The sequence below is a fragment of the Eriocheir sinensis genome, chromosome 13 (genome assembly GCF_024679095.1).
Source record: "Eriocheir sinensis breed Jianghai 21 chromosome 13, ASM2467909v1, whole genome shotgun sequence".
NCBI classification, from domain to species: Eukaryota; Metazoa; Arthropoda; class Malacostraca; order Decapoda; family Varunidae; genus Eriocheir; species Eriocheir sinensis.
Genome location: NC_066521.1, coordinates 12,936,763 through 12,956,762, shown reverse-complemented (window position 1 = coordinate 12,956,762; position 20,000 = coordinate 12,936,763). Strand labels below are relative to the sequence as shown.

General features: G+C 42.9%; 1 protein-coding gene across 3 annotated transcripts in view; it reads left to right on the top strand.

The window, feature by feature from the left end:
- The window catches only part of LOC126998013 (homeobox protein HMX1-like), a 102,240-nt gene extending 83,830 nt beyond the window's left edge, over positions 1-18,410 (top strand). For 2 of the 3 annotated variants that reach the window (XM_050859293.1, XM_050859295.1), the window contains one exon: positions 10,640-18,410. In XM_050859293.1, the coding sequence (XP_050715250.1) occupies positions 10,640-10,841 (202 nt within the window). In that variant the 3' untranslated portion in view covers positions 10,842-18,410. The remainder of the gene's footprint in view (positions 1-10,639) is intronic. The other variant, XM_050859294.1, reaches the window with a different exon arrangement.
- The last annotated feature ends 1,590 nt before the right edge of the window (positions 18,411-20,000 follow it).

The following is a 20,000-nucleotide window of genomic DNA, read 5'->3' as shown; positions in this document are numbered from 1 at the left end:
CAGAGTGAGTGAGTGGGAGGGAGATAACGAGAGTGAGTGTGAGAATGGGAGAGTGGAAGTAAGACAGAGGAGGGGAGGAGATAACGAGAGTGAGAGTGAGAATGGGAGAGTGGAAGTAAGACAGAGTGAGTGAGTGGGAGGGAGATAACGAGAGTGAGAGTGAGAATGAGAGAGTGGGAGTAAGACAGAGTGAGTGAGTGGGAGGGAGATAACGAGAGTGAGTGTGAGAATGAGAGAGTGGGAGTAAGACAGAGTGAGTGGGAGGGAGATAACGAGAGTGAGTGTGAGAATGGGAGAGTGGAAGTAAGACAGAGTGAGTGGGAGGGAGATAACGAGAGTGAGAGTGAGAATGGGAGAGTGGAAGTAAGACAGAGGAGGAGTGGGAGGGAGATAACGAGAGTGAGAGTGAGAATGGGAGAGTGGGAGTAAGACAGAGTGAGTGGGAGGGAGATAACGAGAGTGAGAGTGAGAATGGGAGAGTGGAAGTAAGACAGAGTGAGTGAGTGGGAGGGAGATAACGAGAGTGAGAGTGAGAATGAGAGAGTGGGAGTAAGACAGAGTGAGTGGGAGGGAGATAACGAGAGAGTGTGAGAATGAGAGAGTGGGAGTAAGACAGAGTGAGGGAGGGAGATAACGAGAGGAGTGTGGAGAATGAGAGAGTGGGAGTAAGACAGAGGAGTGAGTGGGAGGGAGATAATGAGAGGAGTGTGAGAATGAGAGAGTGGGAGTAAGACAGGAGGGGAGGGAGATAACGAGAGGAGTGTGAGAATGAGAGAGTGGGAGTAAGACAGAGTGAGTGAGTGGGAGGGAGATAACGAGAGTGAGTGTGAGAATGAGAGAGTGGGAGTAAGACAGAGTGAGTGAGTGGGAGGGAGATAACGAGAGTGAGTGTGAGAATGAGAGAGTGGGAGTAAGACAGAGTGAGTGAGTGGGAGGGAGATAACGAGAGTGAGTGTGAGAATGAGAGAGTGGGAGTGAGAGTGAGAGTGAGTGGGAGGGAGATAGCGAAAGTGAGAGTGAGAATGAGGGAGTGGAAGTGGGACAGAGAGTGAGTGGGAGGGAGATAACGAGAGTGTGAGAATGAGAGAGTGGGAGTGAGAGTGAGAGTGAGTGGGAGGGAGATAGGGAGTGAGAGTGGGAATGGTAGTGAGAGTGAGAGTAAGAGTGAGAATGAAAGAAAAAGAAAAAAAATCAGTCTAAGAAGGAGAGAATTATTAAAAGGAAAACAAGGAAGAAAATCACCAAATACAGGAATGGAAATAGAGAAAGGAATAGACTAAAGAAAAAAAAGGAATAGCGAGAAACAATGGAAAAGAAAAAAAAGATGAGGTGTAAGTTTGGATACAGAGAAGAAAATAATAGAAGAAAATAAGAAAATAAAGAAAAATAGATAAGAGAACAATGGTAGCTATGATGGTTGAGGAGGACAGAGAAGAAAGACAAAGAAAATAAAGACAAATAAAGAGGATAAAGAGGACAAGATGAAAACAAGAACAATGCTAAGACGCTCTAGACAATTACTGAAGAGAGAAAAACAAGATAATGAAAATGAGAGAATGGATAAGGAGGGAATAATTAAGGAAAGAGGAATATGCTGGTGTGATAATTATTAATGTTAGAGAGAGAGGATGAAGGGCGAAGGAGGGAATAAGGATAACAAGGGGAGGAGGAGGAGGAGGAGGAGGAGGAGGAGGAGGAGATCAGATAAGAGGGAGAGGAGGAGATGGAAGATAAATGATGATGAAGAGAAGTAAATGGAGAGAGAGAGAGAGAGAGAGAGAGAGAGAGAGAGAGAGAGAGAGAGAGAGAGAGAGAGAGAGAGAGAGAGAGAGAGAGAGAGAGAGAGAGAGAGAGAGAGAGAGAGAGAGAGAGAGAGAGAGAGAGAGAATGAAGGACTAGGGTAAGAGGGAGAAAATTGAATAAAGGAAGAAGGGAAATGGGGAAAGTGACATCCCTTAACACTCTCTCTCTCTCTCTCTCTCTCTCTCTCTCGCCGTACGCTTCATACAGCCATTCAGAACAAAGATTAATTATTCGACGCGACCAAACCGACTTTCCGAATCAATGTTACAACCAAACTAACGAAAAGGAAGGAGAGGAAGGAAGGAAGGAAGGAAGGAAAGGAGGAAGGAAGGAAGGAAAGGAAGGGAAAGGAAGGAAGGAGGAAGGAGGGAAGGGAGGAAGGAAGGAAGGAAAGGAAAGGAAAGGAAAAGGAAGGGAAGGAAAGGGAAGGAATGAAGGAAGGGAAGGAAGGAAGGAAGGATGGAAGGAAGGAAGGAAGGAAAACTAACCAGAGTGAGTTCCAGACGTATTCCCTCCTATACTCTCTCTCTCTCTCTCTCTCTCTCTCTCTCCGAAAACCATTGACCTGGGAGAGTTGTCATCGCCTGAATTCCAAGTTTGACACCCGAACTCGATAACGAAGAGAAGCGTGAATAATTGACGCCAAGAAGAGGCCAGGAGGAGGAGGAGGAGGAAGAGGAGGCTGGGGGCTACTAGGAGATACAAGAAGAAGAGGAGGAGACTAGAAATAGAAAACACAAGAGGAAAAGGAAGATGAGAATACTAGAAAGAGGAAGGGAAAGAGGAGGAGAAGGAGGAGGAATAGTAGGAGGAGAAGGAGGGAAGACGATGATACTATGAGACAAAAGGAAGAGGAAGAGGAGGAAGAGGAAGCTAGTAAGAGGAGAACAAGGACGAGAACGAGGAAAAGGAAGAGGACGAGGATGCAACCAGTAAGCACATAAGAAGAAAAAAAGAAACCACTAAGGAAGAGAGACACTAAAACGAGGAAGAGGAGGAGGAGGAAGCAACTAAGAGAAAGAGGAGTCAGAGGAGAACAAGGACGAGAGGAGAGAAAGAGGAGGAGGAGGAGGAGGAGGAGGAGGAGTCTCAAGGGGAGGGGCAATCATCTGAGGCAGGTCTGAGCCGCCGAGGTGTTGGGGCCGGAGTGGACGCTGCGGAGTGCTGGGCTGCTGGTTAATTCACGGCTGTTGAGAAAGTTCCGTCTTGTTGGCCTTCCTGCGATACTTGGCGCGGCGTGAGGGACGAGGGGGAGGAGAAGAGTGGAGGGAAGGGGAGGAGAGAGGACAGAGGGGAGAGATGGGAAGGGAGAGGAAAAGTAAGGTGATGGAGAGTGGTCAGAGAATGGGAGGGAAGGGGAGGAGAGAATGGGAGGGATGGAGGGGTTTGGGTGGGGAGAATGGAAGGAGGGAGAGGAGAGATAAAAATGGAGATCTTGAAGGAGGGAAAGAAATTAGAATACGCAGGTTATGTAAGAGAAATAACGCTGAACAGAAGGGGAAATGGAGGTAGAGATAGAATGAGGGAAAGAAGGAAGAATGCACAGATAATGGAAGGGAAACAAGGACGAAGAAAAGGAAAGAGGGAGACAGAGAAGGAGCGGAAAGAGAATGGAAAGGAAGGAGGAACAAAGACGGAAAGGAAGGAGGAACAAAGACGGAAAGAAAGGAAGGGAAAGGAAAGGGAAGGAAAAGAGAGTGGACAGGTAATGGAAGGAAAGGGAGAGATAGATTTAGGAAGGAGAATCTGGAGGGAAGGGAGGGAGGGAAAAGCGGGAAAGTTAGGGTGAACATAGTGTGGAGGGAGGGAGAGAGGGAGAGAAGGAGGGAGAGAAAGAGGGAGGGAAATAGGGGAGAGTCAGAGTGGACAGGAGTGATATGGAGGAGAAAAAAAACTAAGAGAGAGAGAGAGAGAGAGAGAGAGAGAGAGAGAGAGAGAGAGAGAGAGAGAGAGAGAGAGAGAGAGAGAGAGAGAGAGAGAGAGAGAGAGAGAGAGAGAGAGAGAGAGAGAGAGAGAGAGAGAGAGAACGAAGGAGCATGATGGGGAGTAAAGAAGAGGGGAAGGGTGAGCGAGGGGAGAGGGGACAATGGGAGAAGAGAGAGAGGGAAGAGGGGAGAAAGAGGAGAGAAAGAGGAGGGAGAGGGGAGGAGAGGGAGGGGAGATAAATAATGTATACGAAGCGTGGCAGGTGGTCGGTCTCTCCCTCCCCCCTCCCCTTCCCCCCCTTTCCTCCCCTCCTTATACCACGAGGAAAATGAGGAGGAGGAGGAGGAGGAGGAGAGAGAGGTGATGGTGATGAGGAAAATAATAAAGATGAGGAAACCAAAACACACACACACACACACACACACACACACACACACACACACACACACACACACTCAACAAGCACACATTACAAAAATAAAACAAGATAAAAAAGACGAAAATAACGAATAAAACGTAAAAAACACACGAGAGAGAGAGAGAGAGAGAGAGAGAGAGAGAGAGAGAGAGAGAGAGAGAGAGAGAGAGAGAGAGAGAGAGAGAGAGAGAGAGAGAGAGAGAGAGAGAGAGAGATTCAAAGAGACATGACAGTGAAATAGGAGACAGACAAGAACAGGAGCACACAGACAGATGGACGAACAGACAGACAGACAGACAGACAAACAGACACAGGCAAAGCGAGGAGAGAAGCAGATCAGAGCGAAAACAAACAGACATAAAACATCAGAATATAAAACAGTAACACAATAAAACATGGAAACACAAACAAAGAAATACAAACGAGAAACGTATTACATAAGTAGCACAAAAGTTGAAGCTCAAAATGTTGGAGTAGAAATAAGAAGAGAATTTAAAGTGAAAAGAAATACAAGGGAAGGAAGATTGAAGTGAAAGGAATAGAAGAGAGAAAAGGAGAAGGAAGGAAGAAAGGAAGGGAGGAGAGGAAAAATATAAAAAAAGAGTAGAAAGGAAGAAAGATTAAAATGAAAGGAAAAGAAGAGGAAAAAGATAAAGAGTAGATAGGAAGGAAGATTGAAATGAAAGGAAAAGAAGAGAGAGAAAGAGAAGGAAGGAAGAACGGAAAGCAGAAGAGGAAAAAGATAAAAAAAGAGTAGAAAGGAAGGAAGATTGAAGTGAAAGGAAAAGAAGAGAAAGAGAAAGAAAAGTAAGGAAGAAGGGAAAGCAGGAGAGGAAAAAGATAAAGAGGAGAGGAAAAAAAGGAAGATTAAAGTGAAAGAATAGAAGAGAGAGAAAGAGAAGGAAGGAAGAAGGGAAAGCAGAAGAGGAAAAAGATAAAAAAAGAGTAGAAAGGAAGGAAGATTGAAGTGAAAGGAAAAGAAGAGAGAGAGAAAGAGAAGGAAGGAAGAAGGGAAAGGAGGAAAGGAAAAAGATGAAGAAGGGAAGAAAGGAAGGAAGATCATGGGAAGGTGTATCAGGGAGCAAAGGAGAGAGACTGAGAAGAGAAGACGGAAAAGGAAGGGAAAAGGCAGAAGAAGGGAAGGGAAGCTGCCAAAGAAATGGAAGAAGGGGAAGAGTGGGGAAGACAGGGAGGGAAACAGAGGGAGAAGAAAAGAAAGATGGCGAAAATAGAGTGAAGAAAGGAAAAGATAAAAACATATTAAGGAACCTAAGTAAGAGAAGTTGAAGGCAGTTGAAAAGAAAGGGGAGGGAGAGGAAATGCTGGGAAGGAGACAAAGGGAGGAAGGAAGAAAGGAGAAGATGGTGAAAGAAGATAACGTAATGGGAAAATGAAGGGAAAGGGAGGGGAAGGGAGAAGGAAAGAAGGGGAAAGGTAGAGATAGAGACAGAGGGAGAAAAGAATAAACGAGAGAAGAGTGAAGGGAAAAAAAGAGGCAAAGAATGGGATAACAGAGGGGAAAGAAGGGGAAGGGAGAGATAAGAAGGGAGAAGACAGAGGGAAGGGAGATAAAGGTAGAAGAAACAGAAAGAAAAGAAGATAGGAAGAGAAGAGTATGAAGGGAAAAAAACAAAGGGAGGGAAGGGAGAGATAAAATAGGAGAAGGGAGAAGAAAGGGAGGTAAAAGTAGAGAAGGAGACAGAAAGAAAAGAGGGTGAAGAAGAAAAAAACAAAGGATGAAAGAACGAAAGGGAGAGAAAGGGAAGGGAGAGATAAGATGGGAGGAGGCAGAGGGAAGGGAGATAGAGGTAGGGAAGGAGACAGAAAGAAAAGAGGGTGAAGGAAAAAAAACAAAGAATGGAAAAACGAAGGGGAAAGACTGGGAAGGGAGAGAGAGAGAGAACGGAGGAGAGAGGAGAAGACGTAAGGGAGAGGGAGGGGGAGAAGCGAGGTGAGGGAGAAATGGAGAGACGAATGGGGAGAGAGACCATTAAGTGGCCGTGTGTCTTGCGTCTCCAGGTGTGTTGTCCTCGAGGCCATTACCAGGCAGGTGAGGGGCGCCCAGGTGTGACAGGTGAAGGGGGGTGAAGGGGGGGTCGGTGCAGGTAAGGAAGAAGAGGGAGGAGGAGGAGGAGGAGGAGAGGAAGGGGTAAAAAGAAGGGGAATTGTACAGGTAGGGAGAGGAGTGAAAGGGGGTCATTGCTGGTAAGGGAGAATGGGGCGGAGAAGAGGGAGAGAAAGGGGTAAAGAGAGGGACAAGTGATAAAGAAGGGAAAGTGAACATGTAAGAAGAGGAGGAGAAGGGGAGCTCGTTGTAGGTAAGGAAGAAGGGGGAGAGGAAGGGGTAGAAAAGGGAAAGGGGGCCATGGTATACAGGTAAGAGGTAAGAAAGAAGGGGAGAAGAAGGGGTAGAAAGGGGACAGGTGAGAAAGAAGAGAAGTTGAACAGATAGAAAAGGGAAAGGGGGCCATGGTATACAGGTAAAAGGTAAGAAAGAAGGGGAGAAGAAGGGGTAGAAAGGGAACAGGTGAGAAAGGAGCTGAACAGAGACAAAGAAGAAAGGGGGTGCTGGTATAGAGGAAGGGGTAAGAAAGAAGGGGAGAAGGAGTAAACGGCAGGGTAGATGAGAAGGAAAGGGAGTTGAACAGGTAGAGAGGGAAGAGTGAAGGGGGCAATGATATACAGGTAAGATTAAGGGAGAGTGAAAGGCGAAAGGTGAGCGGGGGGGGGGGGGGGGCGGACAGATAGAACAGTATGTGTGGGTGTGGGGGGGGAGGTGTGGGTGAGTCCACGGCAGGTAACCAGGTGAGAAAATGATGATGCTGGACAGGTAGAGAGTAGGTAAGAGGTGATTTACTTATTTATATTTTTTGAACAGAGGAAGCAGCTCAAGGTCATAAACAAAAACAAAAACAAAAAATATATAAAAGCCCGATGTAGGCGTAAGAGCTTCGTAGGCGACAGGTGAGGAAGAACAGGTAATGAAGGGCGGCAGGTGAGATGGGGAGGGAGAGCAAGGTGATGGGAGGAGGAGGGGAATATGTAATGAAGGGAGAGATGGGAGAATGGGTATGCGGTGATGGGGGAGATGAAGGGGAAGATGGGAAGAGAAAGGGATACGAGAAGGGGAGGTGAGAAGAGAAGGGAAGGGTTAGGCAGGGTAGAGGGTGAACTATAGTAAGCTGAAGGGAATTCGTAATGAGGGAAGAGATGATGAGAGAAAGGATGCGATGTAGGCGGAAGGGAAGGGGAGATGAGAAGGGAAGGGGAGGTGAGAAGGGAAGGGAAGGAAGGCAAGGGTGAATTATGTTAAGTTGAAGGGAATAATTATGTAATGAGGAGAGAGATGATGGGAGAAAGGGGATGCGAGGGAAGGGGAGATGAAAAGGGAAGGGGAGATGAGAAGGGAAGGGGAGATGAGAAGGGAAGGGGAGATGAAAAGGAAAGGGGAGATGAGAAGGGAAGGGGAGATGAGAAGGGAAGGGGAGATGAGAAGGGAAGGGGAGATGAGAAGGGAAGGGGAGATGAGAAGGGAAGGGAAGGTGAAAAGAGGAGGGAGGGTGAAGGGTCTAAGCTGGAGAGAATGCGTGATGAAGGGAGAGATGATGTGAAGAAAAGGGACGCGATGTAGGTGAAAGGGAAAGGAGAAGTACAGGTGGGAAGAAGAGGAGGGGGAAAGGTGGGCTAGGGAGGGTTAAAAGGGGTATTAGCACATAATGAAGGGAATATATGATGAGGTGAAAGCTGATTAAGGGAAAGCGATATGAGTGAAGGGGAAGGGAAGGGGAAGGTAGAGTAGGCAGAAAGGGAAAGAAGGGAGTAGGGAAGGTAATGATGAAGGGAAAGGGAAAGCTGATGATGGGAAAGGAAAAACTGAAGGGGTTGCATCAGAAAAGGATGTTAAGTGTGGCAGCGGTAAAGAGGAAGAGGAGAAAGAGGAACAGGTAAGAAAAAGGAGGAGGAAAGGAGAAAGGTGAAAAGTACTATAACCTCTGATGAAGGGGAGAAGTGAAGGAAAATAAAAAAGGAAAGACGACACGAATGAAGGAAGAAAGGGAGGACTGAGAAAAGGGAAATGAAAAATAGGAAAACTGGTAAGAATAATTGAAGAAAGGGAAGAAAGGGAGAAGTGAAATGAAAAAAATGGAAGCTGGTGAGAATGAAGGAAGAAAGAAAGGGAAGAAGGGAAGGGAAGAAAGGGAAAAAAAACGGAAGCTAATTAGAGTGAACGAAGAAATGAAATGAGTGGTTTACGAAAAGGATGTAACTGAGATGATAAAGAGAGGGAAGATGAAGAAGGGGAGGAGGAGGAGGCGAGAAAAAAAAAATAACATATGAGCGCAATAGCGGACATAATATTAACACAACACTGCACTGAATTACCAGACATCATTAACTCACTCTTAACCTGGTAATGAAAAAGAGAGATCGAGAGAGAGAGAGAGAGAGAGAGAGAGAGAGAGAGAGAGAGAGAGAGAGAGAGAGAGAGAGAGAGAGAGAGAGAGAGAGAGAGAGAGAGAGAGAGAGAGAGAGAGAGAGAGAGAGAATACCCAAAATAATATGACCCCTGCTCTTAATTTCTTCGTATCATTAACTCACTTTTAAAATGAGTGAAAAAAGAGAGATAGAGAAAGAGGGAGAGAGAGAGAGAGGGAGAGAGAAATAAGTGGTGCAAGATGAAGATAGAGAGAACACCCAAAGTAATATCAATCTGACTTTTAATTTCTTGGCATCATTAAGTGACTTGTAACACAGATAATGAGAGAGAAAGAGAGATAGAGAAAAGAGAAAGGAAGGAAGAGAATGAAGGTTGAAAAATGAAGATAGAAAGAGTACCCACACATTATCAATCTTACTTTCTTTAATATTGTTGGAGAAAGAAAGAGAGAAAGGAAGGAAGAGAACGACTTTTAACATAATAATAAGAGAGAAAGAGAGATTAAAAAAAGAGAAAGGAAGGAAGAGAATGAAGGTTGAAAAAATAAGATAAAAAGCGTACCCAAATATTATCAATCTTACTTTCTTTAAAACTGTTGGAGAAAGAAAGAGAGAAAGGAAGGATAATAAGAGAGAACGAGAGAGAAAGAAAAGAAAAAGGAAAAAAGAGAATGCAGGTTGAAAAATGAAGATAGAAAAAGTCCCCAAATATTATCAATCTTACTTTCTTTAAAACTGTCGGAGAAAGAAAGAAAGAAAGAAAGGAAGAAAGAACGAAGGGATGAAGACAAAGATAGAAAAAGTACCCAAATATTATCAATCCTACTTTCTTTTATATTGTTAGAAAAAGAAAGAAAGAAAGAAAGAAAGAAAGAAAGAGAACGTAGGGATGAAAATAAAGATAGAAAGAGTACCCAAACAATATCAATCTTACTTTCTTTAAAACTGTTGGCATTATTTACTCACTCTTAGCAAGGCAATGAGAGAGAGAATGAGAGATAGTGAAAGTGAGAGAGAGAAATTAAGAGAACGCAAGGGGTGAAGAATAAATATAACAGAGCAACACCACCCAATCTAACATTAATCCTACTTTAAATTTACCTGCCTTACTTAATAACTCATAGCATTTTCTTTGTGTGTGTGTGAGGGCGAGGGAGCGGGGCGTCAGGTAACAGCGAGGCGGGAGATTAATTAGAGGCAGGTATTAAGCCATCTGCTGATTAGGAAGCCGCTCACCTGGGACTCTCACGGTAAGGGGGGAAGGGGGAGGGGGGTGGCATTGTGAATATTGCATGACCAGGGAGAGAGAGAGAGAGAGAGAGAGAGAGAGAGAGAGAGAGAGAGAGAGAGAGAGAGAGAGAGAGAGAGAGAGAGAGAGAGAGAGAGAGAGAGAGAGAGAGAGAGAGAGAGAGAGAGAGAGAGAGAGAGAGAGAGAGAGAGATAACAGATAATAGACCACTGCTATCATTCTCTGTCTCTGTCTTCACTCCTTCATTCTCAAACTTTCCCTTTCTTTCATGTACTTTCCCTCTCTTTCCTCCCCCCATACCCTTCTTTTTTCTCTCCCACTCCCCTTTCTTTCCTTCTCCCATGCCTCTATCCTATCCTCCCCTTCCAACAAGTTATCATTCTACTTCTCTTCTTCTTCTTTATGGTTCTATTCTCTTCTATTTTTCTATCCCATACACTCATGTCTTTGTGTTATCTACTTTTCCTCTCTCCCTCTCTCTCCTCTCCTTATCATCGCTCTCCCTCTTCCTCCACATATGTGTTGTTCTATTCTCTCTTTCCCCCTCCTTCATGTTGGTATCTCATCACTCTGTCTCCCTCCCTCTCCTTGTTATCTTCTCTCTCTTCCCCTTTCGTAACCATTCATCCTGTTATCCTAGCTCTCTCTCCCTTTCATTTATACTGTCATTTTATCTTCCTTTCTTTCATGACGCTACTCTGCTTTTGTCTTCCCCTTTCTCTCCTTCATGACTATCCCATCACTCCCTTTCCCTCTTCCTCTGTCCCTTTACCAGTCGACAAAAACCTGTAGCCTCCCTCCTGCAGGAAAACTCACTCGTGTTTCTCCCCCAGGCGCCAGGAGGCAGAGGACCGCGAGCAGGAGCGCAATGTTACCAACCGTCTCATGCTGGGGATCTCCGCCGAGGGGTCCGCCAAGCCGCTCTACCCCAGCTCCGACGACTCCTCCCTCACGCCTCTGCCCTCCGTACAGGTCCAGAACGCCAGCCCGACCCTCCCCGGCGTGTGAGGGGGGCGTGCAGGGGCGTGGGAGGGCGTGCAGGAGGGGGTGAAGGAGGGGTAGAGAGACACCCCCTTCGTGGATGTTTGTAGAGTTTCAGCCTCCGTGTGTGATTTGGTTTCCTCCTCCTCCTCCTCCTCCTCCTTCTCCTCCTCCTCCTCTTCCTCCTCCTCCTCTTCTCCTTTCCTTCCTCACTCTCCTCAATTCCTACTTCACCCTCGCTGCGGATGGAAGGAAGTGAAGATAGGAAGGAGGAGGAAGAAGGAGGAGGAAGAAGGGGAGGAAATGACGAGGAAAGAAGAAGGAAGAGAAGAAGAAACAGGAGGAGCAAGCGGTGTAGGAGGTTCACGCGGCTTCTCCAGAATGAATACACACCTGAAGGACACCTGGCGAAGGATACCAGAGTCCTAGGAAGGATTAAGGAAGGAAGGAGGCAAGAGTCGCATCCTTCACCCAGTACGGCCGCTCGTAAGTCTTAGGTGAGACTCCCCTCAGAGAGTAATGCCGCATAGAAAACGAGACACGGGTGCTGACTGGAAAACGGCGCTCAGCAGAAGAGTGGCGTGATGGCAGGTGTGTGTAGGTGTGTGTGAACAGGTGTGTGTGAAGGTGTGTGTAGCGTTGTGAAGAATGAGTGAAGTAAAAAAGAAAGAAAGAAAAGGTGAAGAAGAGAGAAAACGAAGAGGAGAAGAGATGAAAAGTGACAATAGAAGTTAAACAAATGACAGCGGAAGAAAATAAATAATAAGCAAGATTGAAGTTGTGAACAGAAGTAAAATAGAAAAGTAAGAGAAGTGAAGATAAATTGAAAACAAAAATCGTCTCTCAGTGCAGAAGAGACGAAGAAAATGGGAAAAAAAAGAAAACAAAAGACAGTAGTAGAAAAAAAATAAACGGGTGAGACTAAACAGAAAACAATAGATAGGTTAAAAATAGACAGCTAGTGAAGACAGTTAACTAAATAGAAACCCAGAGAAGTGAAGTCAATTTAGCGACATTAAATAAAAAAAAAAGAAGCAAGAAACAGGTGCGGCGGAACGGACAATAAGTGATAGGAGTCCCCCACTTGGCTGCCGCTATAGACGACGCAAAGATACAAATCCTTCTCAGTTCCCGTGTGTGTAGTCGAAACCTTTAATACCGTAACGACACTCGCCACACTCCGACTTTCGCTCGTCTTTGTACTCCCTTAACGACTCATAGTAACTCTCCTTTACTTTCCAGCATTAAACTAGACGTGTAAATCCGGTGGTCAGGCTGCTGTAAGAGGTTCCAGTCCTCCGTATAGGGTGTTGAAGGCGTCCCCCAGTGTACATATACAGTATTGAACCCTATAAGTGACTCCCCCCTCCCTCCCTCCCTCCCCCCCACCTCCTTACACACACGCATTTACACTTGTTTATGGACACGCAACATCAGGTGTGAGTTTGAAGTGAGTTAATTGCACGAGAAAGTTGAAGAGGTACTTTTTTCTTAGCAATGTTTTATTTTTAGTGTTTAAGTTAGTGGGATTTAATTGTTCTGTAGATGTCGTTATTTATTTATTCAAGTTTAAAGATCAAGTGAGTTATCTTTTTATTATAATTAAAAGTATGATTTCGTAACTAAAGCAATACATTCAAGCCTATGAAAAACATCCGATCTGGCTTCAATTATGAAAAAAAAACAGAAAATAAAAAAGTTAAAAGATAAACAACAAAAAAACAAACAAAATAACTCACACGTTCCTTTTTCAATTGTTTACTTCACTGATAGAAAGAAAAAGTTAACATACTTCCTCGTTATTATTTCTTTTGTCACATTTTGTTACCTGTCTTATTAATCACTGCAAGATGTCACTAATTAAGAGCCAGGTGTCACAGGTGAGCGGGCGCCTCTACAGGTGAGGAGGTACTGACAGAGGTGAATGTTTATATATCCGAATTTTTATCACAGGTGTCCTTAAATATTACTAACTTAGGTATATGTGTGTGTGTGTGTGTGTGTGTGTGTGTGTGTGTGTGTGTGTGTGTGTGTGTGTGTGTGTGTGTTTTGTTACTTGTATTATTCATGTTTAAATAATGGATAAGAGAGAGAGAGAGAGAGAGAGAGAGAGAGAGAGAGAGAGAGAGAGAGAGAGAGAGAGAGAGAGAGAGAGAGAGAGAGAGAGAGAGAGAGAGAGAGAGAGAGTAAGGAAAATTAAAAGAAAAACGAAAGAAGGAAAAGTATAAAGGGAAAAGAGATAAATTGGTAGAGAAACTGGTGCAATGAAGGGAGATAAGGAGAAGGAGAGGAAGAAGGAGGAGAAGGAGGAGGAGGAAGAGGGAAAACCAGAGGGGCGAGGTTTCAGATAAGGAAGAAAAGAGAGTGGGAGGAGGAGGAAGAATAAGAAGAGAAGATAGGAACTTGAGGGAGAGAGAGAGAAGAAAGGTTTAGATAAGAAGAAAGGGAGGAGGAGGAGGAGGATGAGGAGGAGGAAGAGAGGGAGATAGGAAATAAACTGAGAAACAAACTGATGGAAGAAGAGAAAAGAATTAAATAAGAAAAGGAAAAAAAAGACAAGTGGAAGATAAGTAAGAAGAAGCAAAATCATAAAACAGGAGGAAGAAAGGAGGGAGGAGGAAGAAGAAAATGAAGGAGAGAAGGGAGAAGATGGAGGAGGAGGAAGAGGAGGAGGAGGAAGAAGCTCCAAACCAGAACGTAAAGTATTCACACTATCACAGCAAAGAGAGGGAAGGAAGGAGGGAAGGCAGACAAGGAGAGAAGAAGGAAGGAGGGAGGAAGGAAGAAAAAGTTAGCCTGCCTCTTCCCGCTTTGAGTAATGTATCGACAGGAATCTCCTTTTGTGGTCTGGAGGAGGAGGAGGAGGAGGGAGATGATGTGTTATGATAATTTATAGATACCTTCACGGAGAGTAATAATAGAGTCTAGCTGATACAAAGACAACCACCTCCACCATCACCACCTCCACCTCCACCACCACCACCCACCTCCTTCTTACCAACTCTCCCGTCCCCTCCAACACCACCATCATCTCCAAATATTTTTCTCCCGCCCTCTCCATCACCACCACCACCACCAAGAACACCACCACAAGTACCGGAGTCACAGTTATCACCACCACCACCACCACCACCACCACCAGTACACTACCACAATCACCACCAACAACACTAAAAATAACAATGACACCACCACCAACAACAACAACAACAACGCAGCACCTTCCAATGACACCCAATCACAACACAACACAACACTATCTCTCTCTCCATCCCCTCCTCCCTCCTCTCCTCTCCCCCCACCGAACCCACCCTCCCGCCTCCACCTTCACCTGTCCATATCCACCTGCCAGTGTTGCCAATCGTTCCCCGCGTCAGTTCAGTCACCTTGAGTCGGCTAATTGAAGTGTTGCAGCGACGATGACAACGCAACTTGACTCCTCTCCTTCAGCAGCAACACAGAGGTCAGGGTTAAAGGAGGAGGAGGGGGAGGAGAAGGAGGAGGAGTTGGAGGCATGAAAAGTTTAAAGAATGAAGGTAAAAGTAGAATGAATTAAAGATAGTGGGTGAGCTGAGTGATGTAGAAAGGAAGGATAATAAAGAGAGGGAAGAGTGTGGATGAGAAGGAATTAGGAAAGAAAGAAAAGAATAAACGAGGAATAGGAGAGATGGATGCAGGAAGAAATAAGGAGATGCGAGAAGAGAGGTGGTGGAGAGGAGAAAGATAAGGAAGGTGAGGAAGAAAAAAAAAAGGAAGGAGAGTAAGTAAAAAGTGAGGGTGTGAAGATGGAAGAAAAAAAGTGAAGATAGGAAATAAAAGAAAGAAAAAAATATAAACGGAAAATGTCAGTAAAGTGAGTGTATTTTTGTGTGTGTGTGTGTGTGTCTGTGTGTGTGTGTGTGTGTGTGTGTGTGTGTGTGTGTGTGTGTGTGTGTGTGTGTGTGTGTGTGACTGCGCAAAAGATGAAGATAAATTACTATGTTCTCTTCTGTGTACCGATGATAAACACACACACACACACACAAACCCCACCCCCATACACGGAGGCAGGGAGGGAAGGAGGGAGGGAGGAAAGGGGAGGCAGGGGCAGGAGGGGAGAACGGAACAAGAGATAGACAGGACTAGGACGTGTCAGGGAAGGGAGAGAAAAAAATAAATAGGAACAAGAATAAGTCTGTTTCGGTTTTCCGGCGTCCGTAGCGAATACATAACACTAGACGACCCCGATACTACTAATGATAATGATAGATGTAATAATAATGATAATGATAGTGAGGAAAGGGTAACAGGACCTCCCCAGCCGTCATAGTATTCGTTCAAGCACGTGTTCGAAACCTTATGAAACACCGTCGATTCGTGATGCAACTCGTTTCATTCATGTATTTTTCCTTTTTTTTTTTTTCTTCTTTAGTTTCGTGAAATTTCTGTATCCATACCAACAATTTAATGTAAGGGTAAAAAAAGCTTAAGTTACCTCTCCATCCCCGAAAAAAAAAAGATAAACACAACTTTCATTTTTTTTCGTGATATTTCTGTGTATATAAAAACAATAGTATAAAGGGTGTAAAGAATATTAAGTTACCCCTTCCACCATGAAAATACACATATAAATAAATAAATAAATAAATAAATAAATAAATAAATATAGATAAGAAAATGCAAATAAAAAACAAAGGTGTAACACATTCAGATTGTCTTTGTAACATTCTTTTTGTATCTAACGTTTGAAGGAATAGTTTGTGTGAGTCCCTCCTTCTGAGCCCTATTTGCCCCTACCCCCGAAAATATTGAGGTTCTATTCCCCCAAAAACACCGACCCCCTTAAAGCAGGAAAGTGAGCCCTTTTTGCTACAGTTGAGTGCTTTGAGGATTGATGAAACACCTCTCCTCAGAATTACCCCATTATGAAAGAAAAAACAATCGAAACACTTCCTCTAATCTATCAGACAACACAAACCATCACAAAATTTATCAGTCAACAGAACCCATTAGAAGGTACATAACTATCATACAACACAAGCGGTTACAACTTGTTTCAGGCATTATTAGCCATTCCAAAAAAATATATATCAGACAAAATAGGTCATTACAAAAAAAAAAAAAAAAAAAAAAAAATTACACAAGCCCAAAAATTTAGAATGAAAATGACTTCGAACAGAACCCTCTTTAAAATTTGATCCTCTCAAATAAACTAAACCTACGTCAAAGAAAAATGAACCCCTCTCCTGAAAATAAACCTCCATCTCCTTCCCCCTCAAATAAAAATCTCCCATCCATAAAAAAAATAGACCCATAAGTGTTTTAGGTTCTTTATAAATGTGTACATGTATCCGTTTTCTAATTTCCTTCACCATCCTTTATTATTATTATTATTATTATTATTATTATTATTATTATTATTATTATTATTATTATTATTATTATTATTATTACTATTATTATTGGTATTGTTTACCTCATTTACGTTTTTTTTTCTGCGAAGATGAAACAAACATCCCGAGCTCTGTATTATACTTTCCGCAGCTTCGCAATACGTTTCTTCGTTGTCATTGGCTGTTGTGTGTGTTATCCATCCCTGTCACGGTGTTATGATGTCCCTTCCGTCTCTCCGCGTCCTCTAGTTTCGTATTAATCTTCCTTTTGTAATAATCTTCAGTGTTTACTAATTTCCCGTGTATCATCATTACGAGATTAGGGCGACAGGAAAATGGATCTCTGTCTTTCTTTTCGTTATTCAGTTTCAATTTGTCGTTTTTCATTGATAGGTTTAATGTCCCGTTTTTATTGGTAATTTATATCCCTCGTTTTTCTTTGTGTATGTATTTTTTTCTATGTGGGCTCAAAACGTATTTTCTTTCTTTAAATGAAAACTACTTATTTAACAAAACAAAACAATCGTCAGAATCTTAAAACACTATATGTACAATTATCATTTTTTCTTTTTTGCATTGCCTACAAATTTTCCTTCTCGCCATGATAATTATATATTTTTCAACAAGTGTTCCGAATCCACGTCAACACAACAATTTTCCTCATTTCATAACACCTAACAAACATTATTCTCCTTTATGTTTTGCCTTGCGTCATGACAAAGTTTTCTTCTCGCCATTATAAGTATTTTTCAACCGTGTGTTCAGTCTCTTATTACTCGTAACACAAACTTCCTCACTTTAAAACAACAAACAGTATCATTCTCCTTCATCTATATTCTCCTTTTGCCTTGACTCATGACTAAATATTCTTTCCACCATCATTATTATTTTTTTCACCAGCGTGCTCCGACTTCTCACTTTACAGGGCAATCATTTTAATCACTCCAGATCATCGCGTCATAGCTCTCCTCTTACTTTCCACGGGTCACGCCGTTAAGCTATCGCGCTACGGCCGGCAAGACGCTGTAAACATTGTGTATTTGTTTTGTTTCTGTCTGTCCGTCACGGTGTGTGCGGACGATATTTCACGGACATTATGCGCGATCTCTCTCTCTCTCTCTCTCTCTCTCTCGTTCTCCTCTTTTTTTTTTACTTTTTCCTCTCTTTTACGTTATTTTTCTCCTCTTTTTCTCATCTTTCTCCTGTTTATCTTTAATTTTATCTTTTTTCTCTTTTTTTCACCTCTTTTACTTAATTTTTTCCTTTTTTCTCATATTTCTCCTGTTTTTCTATATTTTTATCTTTCTTCTCCTCTTTTTTCTTTCTGTTTTATCCTAATTATGTGCAAATACTCCTCTCATTTAGCCCAGCGCGGTCCATTACGCACTTTATCTTGTTAATGGCAGCAAGCAACATTATTTCCATTAGCGGCACTAACGCCCCCATTATGTACTTGAGTTTCCTTTTATCGTGTGCAAATAATATTACTCTCATTTTTTTTTTTAGTAGGTTACGGCAACGTGTGTGTATTCATTCCCTTGTTCTTTTCATTATTATTATCATTATTTTTGTTATTATTATTGTGGTTGTTGTTTTGACTACTACTACTACTACTACTACTACTACTACTACTACCGCTACTACTACCACTACTACTACTACTACTACTACTACTACTACTGCTACTACTACTACTACTTCTACTACTACTACTACTACTACTCCTACTCCTACTACTATTTTTACTACCACTACTACTACTACTATTACAAACTATCTATCTATATCTATCTTTCTACCAGTTTATCAACCGATCAATCTATCTACCACTAATAATCTATCATTCTGTCAATCCATTTTTCACCATTGCCGTTGCTATATTATAATTGTTTTTATTATCATTATTATCTCCATTATTATTTTTATTATTATACTTTCTCTCCTTTCTAACCACTGTCAAACTATCTACCAATCTGTCAATCTCTTACTCTTTCCCATACCATTACAATTACTATTTAACATTACTTTCGATTTTTTTGTTTTTATCGTTGTTATCATCCATATCTCCTCCGCCTCCTCCCCGTGTGCGCCCAGTCCTGTCTGTCCTCCGCGTCCCGCTTGCCGTGTGTTCCGAGACGTGTTAGCGTAGGAGCCCCTAGCTAGTAACATCCTGGAGCCTGTACATACTGGTCTTTGTAATAAGGAATAAACGGCGAAAAAGTAACAGTAGCTTCTTCTTTGGACCTGTGTTGTGTTGTGTGTGACTGTGTGTGTGTGTGTGTGTGTGTGTGTGTGTGTGTGTGTGTGTTTGGGGTGGTTGTTGTATTGTGTTTTGTGTTGTGTGTGTTTGTCTATGTTTGTGTGTGTGTGTGTGTGTTTGAGTATGCAATTATCATGAAAAAGCGAAAGCGTGTGTGTGTGTGTATGTGTGTGTGTATGTGTTTGTGTGTATATTTGGTTGTGCGTGCGTCTCTGTGTGTGTGTGCGTGTGTGCGTGCAGGTAATTGCCATGAAAAAGCCAGGCAGGTGTAAGCGTCGCTGTTATCACCTGTCCTGAGGGAATAACATAAACGTGATTAATTAGTCAGCTGGTTAGTTAATTAAGTAGGTGAGCTAATTATCCTGAGTGTCCGGCCCGCCCTCTGTTTAACACCTGCGGCTCGTCAACGCTAATTAGGTGCTACTGGTGTGAGTGTCAAAGGTAATTAATGATGACTCTTAATTTGTCACACCCGGGTATTTAAAACTCGCTGCCCGCCGCCGCTGGTCAGGCCACGGTGCGGGGAGTGGGTTTTGCGGCACGGCGGATGACTACACTACTGCTGCTGCTATTACTGCTCCTGCTTCTACTGCTGCTGCTACTACTATTACCGCCTTTGTCACGAGCACTGATGTTGGTAATGATGTCTGTGCTGCACCTGCTGTTATTACTGCTGTTACTGCTATCATATCTGTTACTCTTTTCTACCACTTCTATACTACTACTGCAATTGCTTCGAGCTTTATTTTGAACTACTAATTTTGCTGCAAGTAATTCTTCTACTAATAACAAAAGTACTGCTCCTACTGCTTTTAATAACATAAGAACCTACACTGACAATAATAATAATAATAATAATAATAATAATAATAATAATAATAATAATAATAATAATAATAATAATAATAATAATAATAATAATAATACTGATAATAATAATAATAATAACAATGACAATAAAAATGAAAATAGAAATGATAACAAGAACCTACCAATAACAATTCGGAATATTTCTCTTCACCACCACCACCACCACTACCACCACCACCACCCATCTACCACTATCTACGTTCGTATGTCTGCATCACACACGTAGAGAAAAAAAATAAAAGGAGGAGGAGGAAACTGAATAAAGAAGATGGAAAATTACCTGACCTGCACCTCAGAAGGAAGGAAAAATGAAGAGGGGAAGAAAAATAGAGAAGGGAAGAAAATAAAGAAGGAAGGAGAACAGAGAAGGGGAAGAAAGAGTTTTGCCACCTCATTTTTGTCTACCCTTCCTTCTTCCTCTCCTTCTTCTTCTTCCTCTTTTTCTTTAGCTTATTTTTTTTATTTTTTTTTGTCTTATGTATCTTCACTATCTTTTCTGCAACGCCTCCTCCTCTTCCTAGTCCTCCTCCTCCTCCTCCTCCTCCTCCTGCGCACTATTTCTCATCCTTATTTTCGTCTTCACTACTTTTCACCTCCTCTCCTATACACCACAACCACCACCGCTACCTCCTCCTCCTCCTCCTCCTCCTCGTCTTTCCTTCCTCCCCTCCCACGGCGCCCAAG